The sequence below is a fragment of the Crinia signifera genome, chromosome 2, assembly GCF_055691185.1.
Source record: "Crinia signifera chromosome 2, ASM5569118v1, whole genome shotgun sequence".
NCBI lineage: Eukaryota > Metazoa > Chordata > Amphibia > Anura > Myobatrachidae > Crinia > Crinia signifera.
The window spans coordinates 66,124,567-66,143,121 of record NC_139218.1 but is presented as its reverse complement, the minus strand read 5'-3'; the positions used below and the strand labels follow the sequence as shown (position 1 = coordinate 66,143,121).

Sequence of the window (18,555 nt, the reverse complement as noted above, 5' to 3'; positions counted from 1 at the left end):
TGAAATGTGTGGTCACCTCAATTGACACCTCCATGTAACTACAATCAAAATATAACTTTTTGAACACAAAGATTACCTTGCGTAATCTGAGATAAAGAGTGCCCCAAAAAAAAGAGAGTCTTTCTTCTCCATTTCTCTATAAACTTCAATTACTCTCCTGGGTGCACCTCCACATCTTAAACTTTAGGAGAAAGGCTAACCCCCTTACTATCAACTGCTATAGTGGAATCCAACATTTCTATACTTTATTTATTTTTCTACTCAACCTAACCTGTGCACCGGTCGCCATCCCCTTTCCCCTGCCCCTTGACAATTGAACATTACCTACTAAACCTAGCATTACATGTATTTCTGTATAAGATTAAGTCGGGTGTGGTGACTGCCGACAATCGGGATCCCAACAGTCAGTCATGTTTAGTTTATGACATTATACACAATGTGAATGAATTCTTGTGTGGCAAAAGTACTAAGCCAGAGTCCCTGGTAGACTGTAAACATTTATGTGTGGCTATGATGTGGCTAATATTCACAATTTCGTAAAAAGAATATACAGTATTGCTATCCGGGGAGGAGTGTCTAAGTTTGACCAAGCATTTTACATTATATGATACAAAACCAGTAAATGAATGTGTTTGCACATGTATCTCCATATTTTACCAATGACGTGGAAGATTAACCTATCACTTTGTCAAATCAGTGTGGTGCAAGTGCGTATTTGTGTCCCAGGTAGCTGGATCATGCATGTACAGTGGAACTGGAATATCATTCTTTGGCATCATGTTTCATTTAGAAAGCAAGAATAGAATAAAAAAAAATATATATATAGATAGATAGATAGAGAGAGATAAAGAGGAATCGATGACCCAGCACTCCAAGAGACAATAGACAGTGGCCCTGTTGCCTTCCAAAGTTGGGTAGATAGATATAGTATCGCAGTACAGGCGGCACTCAAAGGGACTTTGTAAATAGAAGAAACAAGCTGAGACCACGATCAGCTAGTGCTGACAGTTTCGGAAAGTTAATGCCTTCTTCCAGGGGTTTCATGCTTCTTGTCGGGGGTACTCGCTCGATGCCAGAGGTTACATACTTGTTGCCAGGGGGTTAGATGCTCATTGCCAGGAGGGGTTAAATGCTCATTGCTAGGGCAAGTTATATGTTTATTGCCAATGGAGGTTAAATGTTTGTTGCTAGGGGGGATGGGCCACATTCCCCACCCAAGTGTCCCTCCTCTGGGGGCTGGCAGTGCACCCGCTCTCCTCCTAGGCTCCTGGAGATTCAGTTCTACCGATGCCACCCTCCCTACGCCTCTGACTAAGATGCATCAAGATGTAATAGATGTACTGAGCCTTGAAAGTGATAAAGGGGAGATTCTACTGGCTCCTATCATTTTTCAAATACAGCCAGTAACATGGCAGTTAGGAGCTGATTGGCTGGTACTCTTTTATCACTTTTAAAGGCCCTAAAACAGTTATAACCCCCAATCTAAAAAAAAATATTTTTATATTTCCAATAACTTAAAAACAGTTGGGCAACATTGTTTATTGGGCGTCTGAATGCCTCTTAATGCATAAGCCTTGAGCTGCCATGCTGGGACAATAAAAGCTATATCTAGAACTCTCTTAATGATAATACCGTTGAGCACTGAAGAAAACAGCCTCAGAACTGGTATTTTTATCACCCTGTCAGAGATTGTTGTGCTTCTTTCCACCTTTGAGAATAATGAAAATAATAACTCTTTCCAACTTTAATAACTTTTTTTATCACGTTTGTAAATAGATTTGTCTTCATGAATGCTTTTTTTATTACACTTATTTTTTGTCAAAATAAAATAGTAACGCAACAAAATCAATGAAAAGTAATACAATTAAACAATATTCTTTTTTTTTGGACAATACTTCTCAAACCTTTTTCTGTTCTATTACATCTACGACTTCCCTTTTTAATATTGTTTTTTGAGAACTTGATGAATGACTACTGTATGGGGATGCTGGGCCAGATTAGGAGGGAAAGGTAGCGTACATGCTTAGAGATTTTGCTCAGTGATGCTAGATCACTCAGCGCTGCGCAGCGATGTGTGCTGAGCGATCTGTCAGGGCCAGTGTTCTCTGGTGAGAACACTGGCCCTGACCTCTTACCTCTGTATGTTGTTACCCAGTTTGTTTTATCACTGTCTACAATTGCAAAGCGCAATGGAATCTGCTGCGCTACATAAATACACACATGTGTGGAATTACTATGGGGGACAGTGTGTGGTCAAATTATTGTGTAGAGGCAATATGTGGAATTACTGCAGGGGCCTGTGACATTTCTTTTATTACTGAGGGGTCCAATATATGTGTTTTTTTCCCCATGGGGTACTGATGGTCCACCTTGGCAATATTAAAATCTTGTTCGGTATGCCGCAAATTGAAAAAGGCTGAAAATCACTGATATAGGACAACATGATTGGAATTACTGGATCACAGCACTGAAGCATTAGGTTTCCATTAAGGCCCTCACAGTACTTGTAGGTTAAAATGATGCAGACATACTGTACTGTATTATACTTTTGATATGACATTATATAGAAACGTATGCCCAAGTGTATGGGAATGATACTGACTTTTGTCAGTCTATGGGAAAACATGTCATTATCAGTATAGTGAAGTTACTATAAGAGATGCAGAAACCAATTTGATGATTACCATAAAAAGGCAAATTGCAACCAAGACACAGTACTGTCATCAAGAAAAAATGTAGACAATTTCATATAATGTAAAAAAAAATAACTCATATACAAAACAGAACAAACCACATAAACATGTAACCCATTGCATTAAAATATAGTAGAAGACAAGAACTGACAACCTACCGGTTTGGGGCAATGAACATATCTTGCTAGGCTGATTATCAGATCGTGAGTAATGGGATCCACCAAGTTCCTGAAGCTTGCATATCGATAAAGGACATCATCCAATGACGTAGACTCCATGCCCAGATCCTATATAAAACAAAAATAAAGTACTTCAATTTGTAAGCTATAACTGTTGGGTGGCTTCTAACTCATATAAACTAGAGATGTGCAGGTTCTGTTTTACTCTGATTTCAAAGCAGGATCTTATTGGCTATCAACTGTCAACAACTGTCATGCGATTTGGGATAGCCAATAGGACCCTGCTTTGAAATCAGAGTAAATCAGAGCCTGCACATCTCTAATATAAACCCCATGGTCCACTGCAGGACACATGGATCCTTTGTGATCAGAGGATACTATGCTGAAGAATACATCTCCAAGCAGCAGGTTTTTTATTTTGGCATCATGCCATTTCACATCTGTTATAACACGTTACTTCTAAACAGTTTGTGAATGGAATTTATATTCAATCCTAAATAAGCAAAACTTAAAATCAAAGAGGACTTATTGAGTGGACAATAAGTTTTTCATGTCGTTTGAGATTCTTACAGAATCTTAACAATTGTATGAGATGTAAACTATAATACTACCATCCCTAGTACAAAACGTCTCAATGCTATCCACACCTCCTCATGTTGTGTGGGTAAATCCTCAATGCCTGCTGTGTTGCTAATAATTAAGTTCAGGTATTTTAGTCATGTCTCCTCCCATGAAGTGTCCGTTAGACTCCCAGAGACTTCCAATTTGGAGCAGCGTTCCCGGATTCCAGAGAGTATTTAACCCTTCAGAAACTGCTTACTACCCCAGTGAAGTAAGCTGTCCAGAGGCTTAAGGACATGAATTGCGGACAATTTTGACAAGGTGGCTCCGTTCCCTGTTACCCAATGCCACAAACGGCAACAATTTCAGCAACAATTGCTATAGCATTCTTATCAAATAACATAGGCTTAGTCATTCCCTAAACAGTAAATGAAAAGTGTTATAAGTACTTAGCGGGGTACACATTACATTACATTTTAAACCATTGGGCTGATTCTGATGGGTTCGGAAAGTCAAATTGTCCAGTGTGTACGCTCTTAACAATGCCGACGCATGTTCCCGCTGGTAATTGGTCACTTTTTCACATGCAGTTGGATTTGTAATTATTATCTAGAAATAAAATGCAGCTGGTACTGAGGTTGTCAGTCCCAAATAAAACGAACATGAAAAAAACAAGTGTACCAGCGCTGGCTGTTTGATTGAAAAATAGGATGCAAAAGGAACGGTATCTTTTACAATAGACAATTTAATGAAATAAAATAAATAAATGGAATTCCATATTATTATTGATAGTACAAGTGTACTTTCAACAACAATTAGGATTAACATATAATGACCAGAAGGCATTGGAATGGAAAATGCAGTATGTACACTGTTGTCTGGGATTTCAGCAGTAAGCATACATAGTTCAGTGTTCTCTCTAAACACTGAGCTGTATCCCTACTGCTGAAATCACAGAGAACACTGTGCATCCTGCATTTTCCATTCCAATGCCTTCTGGTCATTACTGTACGGACAATATGGACATTTAATTCTCCTAAACAAGAAACTTCTACCATCTACATCCGGAAGCTTATGCGAGGTGGCGAAAGACTTGCACAGTCACTCAGGTTCACCTTCATCCACTCAAGAGGAATTGACAAAATACCATTCTCTCTATTTGAACGTTGCTTTTGTGATTGGCCACCTGGTACAAATCCGCTATTATTCTTGTCATTTGTAGATATTACAGTCCAGACCAACATATCCATATGGTAGTATGCTTTTTATTATTATCTTAATCTTAATTGTTTTTTTAAAGTGCACTTGTACTATCTATATTAACATGGAATTCCATTTATTTATTTTATTTCATTACATTGTCTATTGTAAAAGATACTGTTCCTATTGCATCCTATTTTTCAATCAAGCAGCCAGCGCTGGTACACTCTTGTTTTTTTCATGGACTTTTAATTATTGTTAACGACAGCATACTTCTGGATGTAGACAGATGATCTATTTTCAATTTTGCAGTGTGTATGCACTATATCTTTGCCCAGGCGTTCGAGAAATCAATGACATTGCTTCATTTCCAAGTTGTATAATGTGTGCCCAGCCTTACAGACTGTCTGTTCTCAGCAGGAAAAGTATTAGGGGCATATGATAAAGTGGTATAGAGGTAAAGGCCCCCATACACTACAACGATATATCTGATAATGAAATAGGATGCAATTTCCATTGAACTCCCCCTGGATCTTCCCAAGAGCGATTCCAGACGATTTGGTACTTTGGTGTCATTTTTTGCATAAGATATATCTCGTGATCAAGCCGAGATAAATCGCTTGAGATAAATCTTTATATAAGTGTACCAAAATATATATCTGATGGGCTGGGTTAGAGGGCTAGAGGGACTGGAAACATCAGCCAAACCTCCTGCGATATATTGCATATGATATGTAGCATGCACAAAAAGCACTCCATTTTCCATCCGATTCGATACATCACAGGTGCAGTACGACCAACCTAGGGGCTCCTATCTGTCACTCACGGGACCGCGCATCGGATCGGATTGGATGGAAAACACAAACAATGTGACACTTTTCAGACGATATATCGGGCCAAAACAAAATCGGATGAAATCGTCTAAAATTGTTCTAGTGTATCAGGGCCTTTACAATAGGGATTTTAATACAGTTGGAAGGGTGGGGGGATATTTTTCTTTTTTACTACAGTAGGGAACATTTGCTTAGTATGTAGGCATACCAGAGAAGTGTCTTTTAATACAACAATAATAACTGCAACAAAAAAAGGATACATTATGAACTACTGTATAACAAATGAGTAACCAGCAATGAGGATGACTGTATTAATTCATTAAGAAACCCATCATTATTAAGGTTTTATGGACAAAAATAATGAAGAAACTTTTTTTAAATTAGTTTAAAATAAATGGTTTAACGATTTGTGCAAAAGATTGGGGGAAATTTACTAAGATTGAATAAGAATGAATGCAGCCATTTGTACACATTTGATATTATTTATTTATTTAGTTATTAACAGTTTCTTATATAGCGCAGCATATTCCGTTGCGCTTTACAAAGGAGACTATGGCCCTTATTCTGGTTGGTGCGGTAATATCCGCGTGCGTTCGTGCCGCCGATGTTTTGTGTCTGCGCATGTGCGGAGGCGTCTCTGCGCATGTGCGAGCGGGGCGTACGGCCAAATCCCGCATGAAATGTGAACACTCCGAACAGGGGGTGGAGAGGGGCGTGAAGGGCTATTTGGGCTCATTACCATATGCATACGCCCCGCGTTTCATGGGCGTTCCCATGCAAACGCTGGGCGTACGTATGGTAATGCGGCCGTGACGCACGTGTAGGGGGCGGACATATGACATCGCTGGATGTCAGCTGCCCGCCCAGATCCCTGCTTTTGCACGGAAAAATGTCCGTGTGGTCTGAGGTTGCGGGAGCTGGTGGACCACTCGGTCCTGCATTCGATGGTCTGCGACCATCGAATGATGGGGGAGGTTCCCTGAGATGGAGGATGCGTATTCCATGAAAAATACACGTGCGGTCCGTTCGGACAGCTTCTTACCGCGTACGGACGGAGTTGGCGATCCGTATGGAAGGCGGGGTTTCGCACGCACGGTCCTGGCCGCATATTCGGATCCGGCCACACCGATCAGAATAAGGGCCAGTGATACAACAAACTGGGGATTTACAGACAGTCAAAATGTGGGAGGGCCCTGCCCGCAAGCTTACAATCTATATGTCCTGGGTCCATTGCCAATCAAATTTACAATGAGCCAAATTCGGTTGATTTGCAGTTTATATGAACCGCAACTTCAGCCAAATTGGCTGTACAAATGAGTACACCATCCACAAAACTCAGCCACACAATATATGGCCAAAGAGTTCTGCCAACTTACTATCATTCGTACACAATGGACCATATTTAGGTCTGGTTATTGCGTAATCCCTCTTACTGAATTAACAGTAGCAGCAAGTGCATGGGTCACAGGGTCGACAGTAACAAAGTTGAAAGGCAATACGTCGACCACTATTGGTTTACAGGCCATAGGATGCACATGAAAAAGGTTGCCATACCTTAGGTCGATATAGTTAAAAGTTCAACAAAGGCATTAAGTCAACATGAAAAAAGTCGACATTGAAAATGTTAACGGTTTCAAGTTTTTGGGTGTCTATGTCGACAAAGGTTGACATGGACACCAAATAAGTGTACTGCTTTGGGCACAGTGCATTGCTATGCTCGGCACACTATTATAATCTAACTCAATGTCCACTTGGATAGTAAAGCTTAAAAAAATAAAATAATGTCAACCTTTTTCATGTTGGCCTGTTGCTTGTCGACCTTTTGACCGTGTCAACCTAAGGTGTGTCGACCTTTTACATGTGTCGCCCTATGGCCTGTCAACCATAGTGTCCGCCTTAATACTGTTGACCTGCTGTCCACATCCCCTAGAACTCCATCCCCATCTGAATCAGGCCCAATGATGTAGCTGTATAATATTCTGTAATAGACTAACCCAGTGGTTCCCAAACTGTGTGCCTAGGCACCCTGGGGTGCCTCAGGACACTTGCAGGGGTGCCTTGGGTTGGTGTACAAGGATCAATGCATATTATTTATGGTCAATGTACCAGGCAAAACCAGTGCTTGTGGCTGCCAATCATAATATATGTCTACAAACCGAAACAAATCCTGTCCCTCACCAGATAACTGTCACATAAAAACACAATGCACTTAATTAAATTTTTGGCCTAGGGGTGCCTTGAAAATATTTTTATGCTCTAGGGAGCCGTGATTCAAAAAAGTTTGGGAACCCCTGGACTAACCAATGAAGAAAACTGGAAGGAATAGTCCTCTGTCAGTGCACAGTCATAGGGCAGTATTCAATGAGAAAAATTCTCCGTGCATGGCGAGAGATTTTTTCTCTCGCCATGCACTCGCCCTGTTCCGGAGGGCTCGCTGCCACTCCTGCTCCCACTATTCAATGTAGTTAAAACTCGCCGCCACTCGCGGCGAGTCTTAACCCCTGCAGCGGACGAGCGTCCGTGGCAGGGAGCTGGCAGGGAGCCGGGGGACGGTGGCAGCCAGGGAGATTAAAGTCTCCCTGGCTGCCCCAGAACATATGTGGAGGGGAGGAGGGCTCCCCGGGACCCAGGCAGCACAAGCTGCCCCCCCCCCCCCTATAGCCAGCGGGGGACCCAGTATTCACTGCACCCGATCGTGCATATGTAATGATCGGGTGCAGTGAATATATGAATATCTAATGAGCGGCTCGAGAGCTCCGGCCCCCTGCTGGCTGCTCTGTGTAAAAATAAAATAAAAATTAGGTACTCTTTACCTAGAACGGCGCCCATCGCGACCATCGCGACCATCGTATGCACTAAAAAACGGGTGCGATGCGATGCCCGCGATGGCCGCGATTTCCCATAGGGATCAATGTTAAAAGTGAGATTGGACGCGATTTTAGTGTTCAATGCCTCAATGCCCGCGATTTTTCCATAGGAAACAATGTTAAATGGGCCACAGAGCCCAAATAGTCACCCTAAAGTCTGAAATGGCCCCCACAATTGTTAACGCCACCCCACGATCAACGTGAACCCGAAGCGTGGCGAGCGGCGGCGGTACGCGTCCTCCGACCTTTTCATACCCCCACTATCCACGTCGGTGTGGAGTTGAGAATAGAATAGTGTGGCGAGCGCAGCGAGCCACAGAGTCCGAAGCGTGGCGAGCGCAGCGAGCCCCGCGAGGGGACGCGGATACCTTCACAGGTAAACGCGTCCCTTCGCGGGCTTCACAGGTATCCGCGTCCCCTCGCAGGGCTCGCTGCACTCGCCACGCTTCGGGCTCGGTGGCTCGCTGCGCTCGCCACACTATTCTATTCTCAACTTCGTGCCGACGTGGATAGTAGGGCATGAAAAGGTCGGAGGACGCATACCGCTGCCCCACGCAGGCTCGCTGCGCTCGCCACGCTTCGGGTTCACGTTGATCGTGGGGTGGCGTTAAAAATTGTGGGGGCCATTTAAGACTTCAGGGGGACTATTAGGGCTCTGTGGCCCATTTAACATTGTTTCCTATGTAAAAATCGCGGGCATTAAGGCATTTAACACTAAAATCGCGTCCAATCTCACTTTTAACATTGATCCCTATGGGAAAATCGCGGGCATCGCGGGCATTGCGTCGCACCCGTTTTTTATGTGCATGCGATGCCCGCGATTTTTTACCCCCGACGCCCGCGATGCCAATCGCGGGCGCCGTTCTAGGTAAAGAGTACCAAATATTATTTTTTTTTTTTATTAAATATATATTCATGTGCTATAGGCACATGAATAAAAATAACATGCCCCTTCACAGAAAAAAAATACTGATTTTTTGACACCAAAATTAAAAAAAAAAACCTTTTAGTTTAAAAGTTCACATTCCAGTTCTCCATGAAAAGATGGAGAATTGCTACACGGAGGGACACGGCGAAAATCACTTAAAAAGACGGCGAAAATATCACATTGAATAGGGTGGTTCACTTTTGGAGAGCAAAATGCTCCTTCCAACGCGAAAATAGCACAAACTCGCCATAAAACACGGCAAATTTTTCTCATTGAATACGGCCCATTGGCAGTAGCTGTGCTCTGTATGCTCACACTGAGTACACTATGTCATTTATTTTCCACCTTTTCACTGATATAAACCGCTGGTATGATAAAGCTGCAATCCTGTAACTATGACTTACCAACATAAACTATCATAAATAACCATAAACCTTCACAAGAGTCAGGTATGTGACAAGATTTGTGCATGGCAGAAAAAAAATGGCATCCTAACCTTTGAAAATGTCACGTTATTAAGTCTGCCAGGCATGACACAGAGTAAAGAAACATTTTAGAATAATGGCTCTATTTCCTGACTCTGGTAATATACTGTTCGCACAGAAGTTGGCTTATAAGTGAGAAATGGACAGTAAACCACTGATAATGTATAAATACTTTTGACTTGCAATAAAAATGATATGATATGAGAAGAAAAGCAGGAAATATTGTTATACTGTAAATATGTAAACCATACTTGCCTACTTCTGAAAACTAGTTTCAGGGAGATTATAGTTGGTAGCAGAATGTTGCATAGTGCCCTATTGAGGGGGCGTGCCATGCTCCACCCAAAGGGCGTGTCTAGTTCTATATATGGAGAGATTGTGAAAAGAGATTGTGAACGTGGCACCTAGAAGTGTGGGTGTGTACTGCTACATCTGAGAGGAATCTTAAAATGATTTGTATCCAAATGTAGATGAGCCCCAAATCAGTTACTAAGAGCAATTATACTTGGTAAAGTGCTGGGAAATGGCGCTGATGATTCAATGTAAATGTATCTATCTCTCATTCCTTTTTTACCCCAAAATGTAACAGTGTAATGTGGACTAGGTGAAATGAGGGAAATTGCTATACCAATGAGGGAGAGAGGGAGATTGCTGTTATATCAGGGAGTCTCCTGAAGAATGAAGGAGGGTAGGCAACTATGATGTAAACATTCCTGAATAAAAACAAAGTGAATTTATTGGCTGATTGTGTTTAGCACTTCTCCAATCCAAGTGTTGGATTCTAGACGGGGTTTTGAACTGCTTAAGTGTGTCTTGGTTAGTCCATGAAGAGTGCATAATAAGCACTGAACCAGCTATAATGTGCATCATAAAAAAAGCCTATTTTATGTCAATATTCTGAAATATACAGGGCCAGTGATTACAGTATGCCATGCACTGTGGCAGTAGGACCATCCTGTCTGAACTTCATGTTTTCATTTTAGATTTGGGCACCAATCAAGTCAATTAGAGCAATACTGAGAGTCTAAGGAGCGGCAGAAGATCCTAAGGGCTATTTCACACGCTCCTTCTCCTGTCGGGCGGCGAAACCCCGCACGGCCAGGAAGCTGTGCCGCACGCAGAAGTTAATAATGGACACAATTGTGTCCATTCACATGGGACGGCCACGGGACGGCCACGGCCCGGCCGTCCGGTTACAGCCATGCCCTCCAATGTAAACTCCTGAGTGCGGCACGGCTTCTTGGCCGTGCAGGATTTTGGCGCCTGGCAGGAGCCGGAGCGTGTGAAATTGCTGTTACAATGCCCTAGATAAGTGATTTTCAACCTTTTACCTTGCGGCACACTAAATTAGATTTTACAATTGCCAAGGCATACCATGAGATCCCCACAGGGCAAAACACATTGGTCTCCACAAGAAAAAAACAAACCTATTGGCCCCCATATAAAAAAAAAATCCCACTGGTCCCCACAGGTAACAAAAATAAAAATACGTTGGCCCTTTACATGAAAAGGGTTAAAACTTGGTTTGGGCATCTCTAGATCTGGGGGCACACTTGAGAACAGCTCAAGACACACTAGTGTGCCACGGCAGAGCGGTTGAAAAACACTGCCCTAGATATATATGTACACTTACAGTATTAATAATTGACCTTATATATGGTCTATAGCAGTGCATCCCTAACAGAGCATGTTTCACACGTTTCACAGATCAGTTAGTGGATGCATCAGTGTATTGATTACTGGCTACCACATTTTAAAAGATCCACAGGTGGTACTAATTATTTTATTTATAATGCTGAGAAGATCTTTAAAACATTTAGCTCTAGCAAAATGTTATTACATACTATGGATATATTGGTCATGATGTGAACTGAGGAGGACTGTTTCCACCTAAATGGAATCCCCACTTTGCATGGGCAATCCTCTAACCCACAGGTTCTCAAAGTTGGTCCTCAGGACAACACACAGTGCATGTTTTGCAGGTCTCCTCACAGAATCACAAGTGTCAATGAGTAATGAATGCACCTGTGCACCTGCTGGGTCAATGAGTAATGAATGCACCTGTGCACCTGCCGGGTGACCTTGAATCCAGATGGGTAAACCCCCCGGTTAAAGTATACCTGGCCAATAAAGCTGATTCTGATACTGATTTGTTATATAAATCCAAATAAATAATATTGTGTAAAAAAAGATTATATTACCTTTGTACAGGCATTATGATGAATAAAATGTTTGTTTGCCAATTTTTACACCTATTTGGCAAATTCACTTGGCACTCAAAGGGTTAAATTACCTGTGCTCAAGTCTAGTTAGCCTTAAAATATGGACTGTAATTGAGGAGCTTGGGGATCTCTGCTCTAAAGGCCCCCATACATTAGTCCGACTTGTCCTAGGGACAAGTCGGACCTGATTTCCCCTGCAGCTCCCCGGGAGGGGGACACACGATTAGGCACTTGATGTGCCAAGGTTTGCATATGATAAATCGCATGGATTTATCATATGCAGTCCCCGGGGAGCAAGCCATTGATTGGCGTTATCTGTTGCTCCCGGATCCCGCCGCTGCCCGGCAGCCAGCGTCATGTCATCAAGTTCTCCCTACTCGCCTCCCGCTGTCACCCCACCGCAACAGTGTCCTCCAGCCCGGCGCCATATGCAGCCTCCCCCTGCTTGGCTCTCTATAGCCGGCATCCCCCGCCCGCTGCTGTCCGCCGCATGGCTCCGGGGCTGGGCTGCACATAAGATTTGGCAAATCTTATGTGCAGCCCGTCCGACCTCCCGACCCCGATGCGCACGGGACTGCGCATCGGATCGGAGGGGATGTCTACAAGTGCAAATTGGGCCGATTTCACTGCCCGATTCATCCGAATCGGGTGAAATCGTTCCCATATCGCATAGTGTATGGGGCCTTAAGACAAGTGATAGTCCCCTAGTTTCTATGCGTCGTCCGCACCCCTCGCCCTATTTGTATTCTGTCAATAAGTACTGACAAATAGCAGTATTTTAAGAGATTTAAGTGCAGCAATTTGTTAATGTCATTTAATTTTTTCAATATTTTCCATCAAGAAGGAATCACTTGTGATGGATGGTCTGGGACAGTTATGCATTCAAATGATCAACATTAGAACTAGATTGCTTTTAATTAACAAAAAAGAGACTTTTGGCACCGAGTACTGTAAATCACTGCTGCTGTGAAGGGGTTTTGCTAAAGCCCAAATGAAAACAGAAATGCTAGATAATTAAAGTGATAGAGAAAGCTAGATAATTAAAGTGATATAGAACGCTACATAATTAAAGTTTAAATATAAAACATTTTAATAAAAGCAATTTAGAAATAGAAATTATAGTAAAACCTACACAGAAATTAGAATACACAATAGGTATAAGTAAAAAAAAAAAAATGTGAAAAAGGGCTCTAAAGGCCCCCATACATTAGGCCGACTTGTCCTAGGGACAAGTCGGACCCAATTTACCTGCGAGCCGCCCGGCAGCTCCCCGGGAGGCTCAAATACAATTTGGCACTTGATGTGCCATTTTTACATGGGATAAATCGCATGCGATTTATCCCATGTAAAAAAAAAACCCGGGGAGCTGCAGGGCGGTGAGCAGTAGTGGGGGCGGGCAGCGGCAGTAGTGGGGACGGGCAGCGGTGGTGGGGGCGGCCAGCGGCGGTAGTGGGGGCGGGCAGCGGCGACGGGCGGCGTTTGCGGTGAGCGCAGTGTACTTACACATAGCAGCAGCGGCGGGGACGGGACGCGCAGTGGCGGCTATTATATTTTTAAAATACTTGTCAAATGACCGGCCGCTCTCTGATTGGCCGGAGAGCTCTCAGCCAATCAGAGAGCGGCTGGTCATTTGACAAGTATTTTAAAAATATAATAGCCGCCACTGCGCGTCCCGTCCCCGCCGCTGCTGCTATGTGTAAGTACACTGCGCTCACCGCAAACGCCGCCCGCCGCCGCTGCCCGCCCCCACTACCACCGTTGGCCGCCCCCACCACCGCTGCCGCTGCCCGCCCCCACTACTCCCCCGGTGTCTGTATGCATATGCCTGTCAGGTGGCAGGCATATGCATACAGGGAGGTCGGACGTGATCGTATGTACAGACCGTCCGACCTCCCTGATCCGGTCCGATGCGCACGGGACCGCGCATCAGATCGGATCAAATGTCACATACCTACGATTTTGGGCCGATTTCATCCGATTATCGGCACAAAGTGCCGAAATCGGATGAAATCGTCCCAAAATCGCATAGTGTATGGGGGCCTTAAGACTCTAACTATAATTTCCAGTGTATTGTTTGTGGGTTTGAAAATAATGTAAAACAAAAAAGGTTGAAAAGGACAAATCAAAATGTAGCGAAAATACACCGCTACAGATCTGTCCACATAATACTATTTATCTTGCGATATATAGCGCAAGACGCCTGGTGTGATTCACATGCTGCAAACATCTTCCTTAACGTTGATACTTTTTCCTGCAATGTGCTTCTTTTTCCTCAAGCATTAGTTCAACATGGGGAAGGCCAACAATCAAAAGGTCGACATGAGGTTTTTCACTTTTTTTAATCGGAAAACATGGATACTAAAAAAGTGCACCGCGTCCCCTCACATGGCGCGCTGTGCTCACCATGCTTTGGGCACACTATTTCATTTTCCCACCATGCCCTAGTGGATTCAAGCCATCATGAAAGGTTTTCACGTCAAGTAATTCATTTGAGTCTTGAAACTGAACTGTTTTAATGTGAAAAACACAAAAGTTTTCGTTATCACGGATTCTTTTCTCCTGCCTCTGGGCAGGCGGAAAAAAATCCATGATTCTGCCAGCTATCGGGGGCTAATTAAATAAGCCCCCAGGGATCAATTACCTGCGTTCATTTACTGTGACTAATTGAATTTTCCCCTAAAACTAAAGACCAAAACAAGCTGCAAATTGCAGCACATATACCCAACTTCTTAAATGAATTCCACAGACAGAAGAAAGAGAATGCTTCACTTCCATATACAATCATCGGCTCAGATCTAGTTATGAATTTAACTTCTATGGTATGATGAACCCTGTGGATAACCTCACTAATATAATTTAAAGAGCACTTGTCACCTTGGGTTAATTACAAGCTACAATATTCAAAGTGTGTAGCAAGAATAAAATGTACCTACATTTGTGTGGGCGATGATCTGTAGTACAGGCACATAACAGGATAATTGGGTATACTAACCAAAGCAACTACCACACTCAGCAAGCATGGTAATTGCAGCCTCTGGCTTCTTCCCTTGCTCCATATTAGCATCCCTCTCCCAGGCAAACCTGAGAGGGGATTTTTCTATTACCTGCAGTCTTTGAATAATCTGTACGTAACAGAAGAGAACCTGCAATGAGCACATTATGGGCAATAGAAAGAAAAAAGAAAAAGAAAAGGGGTAAATTGCGCTGAGCGGGTAGGTACCAGCGAATTTGTTGGAACCAAAAATTATATATATATATATATATATATATATATATATATATATAGACTCTGTGTGTCGGCACTCTCTGGGATACACTGATTACTTGCCGGGTGCCTCCTGAAGAAGCTTCAGACCAACATCTGACCTTCTAATGTAACGATCACAGCAGTGGCACTCCGGACATCTGTAAATAATCAAGTCGAAACACAGTTCAAGAGCAACGTTTCAACGCTTTATTTTGCGTTTTTATCAAGCCATGTTTAATGTGGTTACAAACAGGTATATATAATACAAAGCACCATCCTCATCCGCTCCAAGTCCAGCCTCTACTCGTTAAGGCTAACTCGCCTTCACCTGGTGCAGTAGGCTGGAGGTGTCCAAATTGTGCTATTGCACGAAGATGTCATATAGACAATTAAAGTGGTATACGTGTCATTAAATATCTCAAACAAACATACATAAAAAATTTTTTAAGACATACAGTACATCGAATCACATAAGACAATATATACATAATTTACACACTAGTATAACAAACTTACAAAAATACAAACAGTATGTACAAAAGCGCAATACAATGAAAAATCCATATTTATATCCACATTAATTTAAATATTTTGTTGCTTTCTGTTTTATTTATTTCCATTAACTGTTGCGTATACCCAGTGATTTATACAAAATGTAATTTGCTCTTTCAATCAAAGTCTGAATAAGAAACAAAGTATCCGTGGTAGCCTGAGATGTAGCTGCACTGACTCACTTGGAAGTGGATGGGGGATCTCGACCGAGTCGTCACCCAGGAGTTCCAAAGTGTTTTGAATGCTGAGGCTGGTCCAGACACTGTGGTGGCTTGTTGGTATCTGAGCTGGATAAGTCACTTGCAGAAAGCACCGACGCGTTTCGTTACAATAGCAACTTTAGCAAGGTGACATTATGGGCGATATTCTATTAGCCCTGATGCTGTTTCGGATAATAACAATGGCTAAATATCGTGATTAATGACAGATGGTTATTATTACGGTATGCAATTAGCTGATGTTTTTATTGGCAGAAAATGGACCCGCAATCAGGCAAAAACATTAAAGGTCTAGATCAGGGCTGGGCAACACCGGCCCTCCAGATGTTGATGAACTACACATCCCAGCATGCCTTGCATCAGTTTCAGCATGGCCACATAGCAAAACTAATGCAAAGCATCCTGGGATGTGTAGTTCATTAACATCTGGAGGGCCGGTGTTGCCCAGCCCTGGTCTAGATTATGCTTTGCATGCCTCAGAGACACAAAGTATAATACCCAATAACAGCAGGTATCAGGGGGGAGAGGATGCCAGCATCAGGGCTAATAGGATAGTCCCTGAAGAACCAACGTATTAGAAGCAATGAAGTACCACTGCTAATAGGATACCCCCTATATGCCGAGTACTCCCTGCCCAAAAATCCTGCAAAAAGGTCTGAAAGAAAGCAGTTAAAAATGTATTTGCAAGTTCCCACATGTGCTGTAAACTAGAAGCTCACACTAGGGACCTTTTTCTGGTCACTCATAAGGGTGCGAATTTCACACCCTTGTGAGTCCCCCAGACACCGCTTGCATTGCCGCCTTCTCCCCACTTGCACACCGCGATCACGGCACAGCTGCGAATGGATGATTTGCACAATCATCTATTCGCAGCCTTGGGTGAGGGGAAGAAATCATTCGATGGTCAGCAACCATCGAATGATTTATCCAGCGCTCGGAGATCTGTGATACCACAGAGGTGTCTCAGATCTCTGAGTTCCCTGTGTGGGTAATGGGCGGGCAGCTGACATCCGCTGACATCAGCTGCCCCCGGGGTCTGCATCACTGGGCCATTATCATGGGAACGCCCAGTGTTTTCATGTGTTTAAAGGCTGGTTGCATTGACCCAGCTTACCAGTTTCCACTGTCCCTGGAACTGGGAGCATCCCAAAGCCAACCCAGGTAATTTTCCAGGTTGGATTGCTGGGACACTCGACCTGGGATTTTTACCAGGACACATTTCCACTAGCAAAAAACCTGGGTCGATGCACGTCACTGCACAAAGTTACGGGTTATTTTTGCTAGTGGAAAAGGGGTATAACTGTCCATCAATAATAATCAGGGTTGCCAACCCTCCCAGGAATGGCCGGGAGGATCCCGAAAATTGGGTCCCCCTCCCGGCCCCCCGGAAAGGTGGGCAACCCTCCCGGATTCCGGCAGACCCCCTTCCGCCCCTAATGTACCTGGTTGTAGAAGCTTTAAATTGCCGCGATTCGCGGCTTTTCGGCGGAAGGGCTAAATATGCTAAGCATGCAAATTTAACTCCGCCCCCTCACCGGAGACCCGCATATTGCGGGATTTGCATTACTGGGGGCAGGGACTGATGAGGTCTCCATCAGGCCCCGCCCCCAGAAGTGATGCTGACAGTCTCTTCTCCCGGAGAGGAGACTGTGAAAGTCGGCAACCCTGATAATAATGCTGATGCTTATTATTGTGTTGAAGGAAGACAGCCACAGTCAGACCAGTTTACAGTTACTCTTCCAGAAAGCAACTGAATGTATACAGTTATTTTCCAGCATCCTTATTCAGACTAATTATCCTGTCCCACAGTATAACAATTACCTTATGTAAAAGTTAATACATACTGAAAATGGAATTTCTCTGTGTGTTATTTTCCCAGATATGGCTGCACAATAAAGTTTGGAAAGCAAACAAAAATGTATCCCCATAGACAAAGTAAAATTAAAAAAATGCTTCTGCTACTTTCCAGATATTAGTGTTCTCTCTACTAGCACCTGTGACCCATAAACTCTAATGCATTTATTTACATATAAATATTGTTAACTACAGTATCTGAAAGCAAAGTGAATATACACTATGAACCAACATGAGCGCAGATTCCCATTAGAGTGCACTGGATTGCTACAAAAGGTGGCAACATTTGTGGGAAGAGGGGATTTAGACAGAAGTTTTGCCCATGGGAGGAAATGGCGTTCATTATCAGAATCTGAATCATCTGTATTTGGTCAGGTATACTGTACTTGCCTACTTGAATTTGTTTCTGGTTACATTGCAACAGCAAGGGTAAATACGACACATAAGGGAACATATCCAGACAAACATTTTGTTGAGCCATAGGGGAAGAATGATAGAATTGCAATGAAGATAGAATTGAATAATGTTGCATAGTGTTACAGAGGATGGGTTTGGGACACCTAGGCTTTGGGTTTTCAGGTGAACTGTTTCAGGGAAGAAGCTGTTTAGACTTCTGGTAAACTTTGCTGGATTGGCCCTGTATCGCCTGCCTGGTGGAAGCAGATTGAACAAATCGTGGCCCAGATGGAGCTGGTCTATTACGATTTTCTCTGCCC

At 43.2% G+C, this 18,555-nt stretch overlaps 1 protein-coding gene across 1 annotated transcript in view; it reads right to left on the bottom strand.

The window, feature by feature from the left end:
* LRRC75A (leucine rich repeat containing 75A) overlaps window positions 1-18,555 on the bottom strand; it is a 277,225-nt gene that overhangs the window by 181,303 nt on the left and 77,367 nt on the right. Inside the window, exon 2 of the mRNA XM_083172272.1 lies at window positions 2,852-2,980. Within this exon, the coding sequence (XP_083028398.1) occupies window positions 2,852-2,980 (129 nt within the window). The remainder of the gene's footprint in view (window positions 1-2,851; window positions 2,981-18,555) is intronic.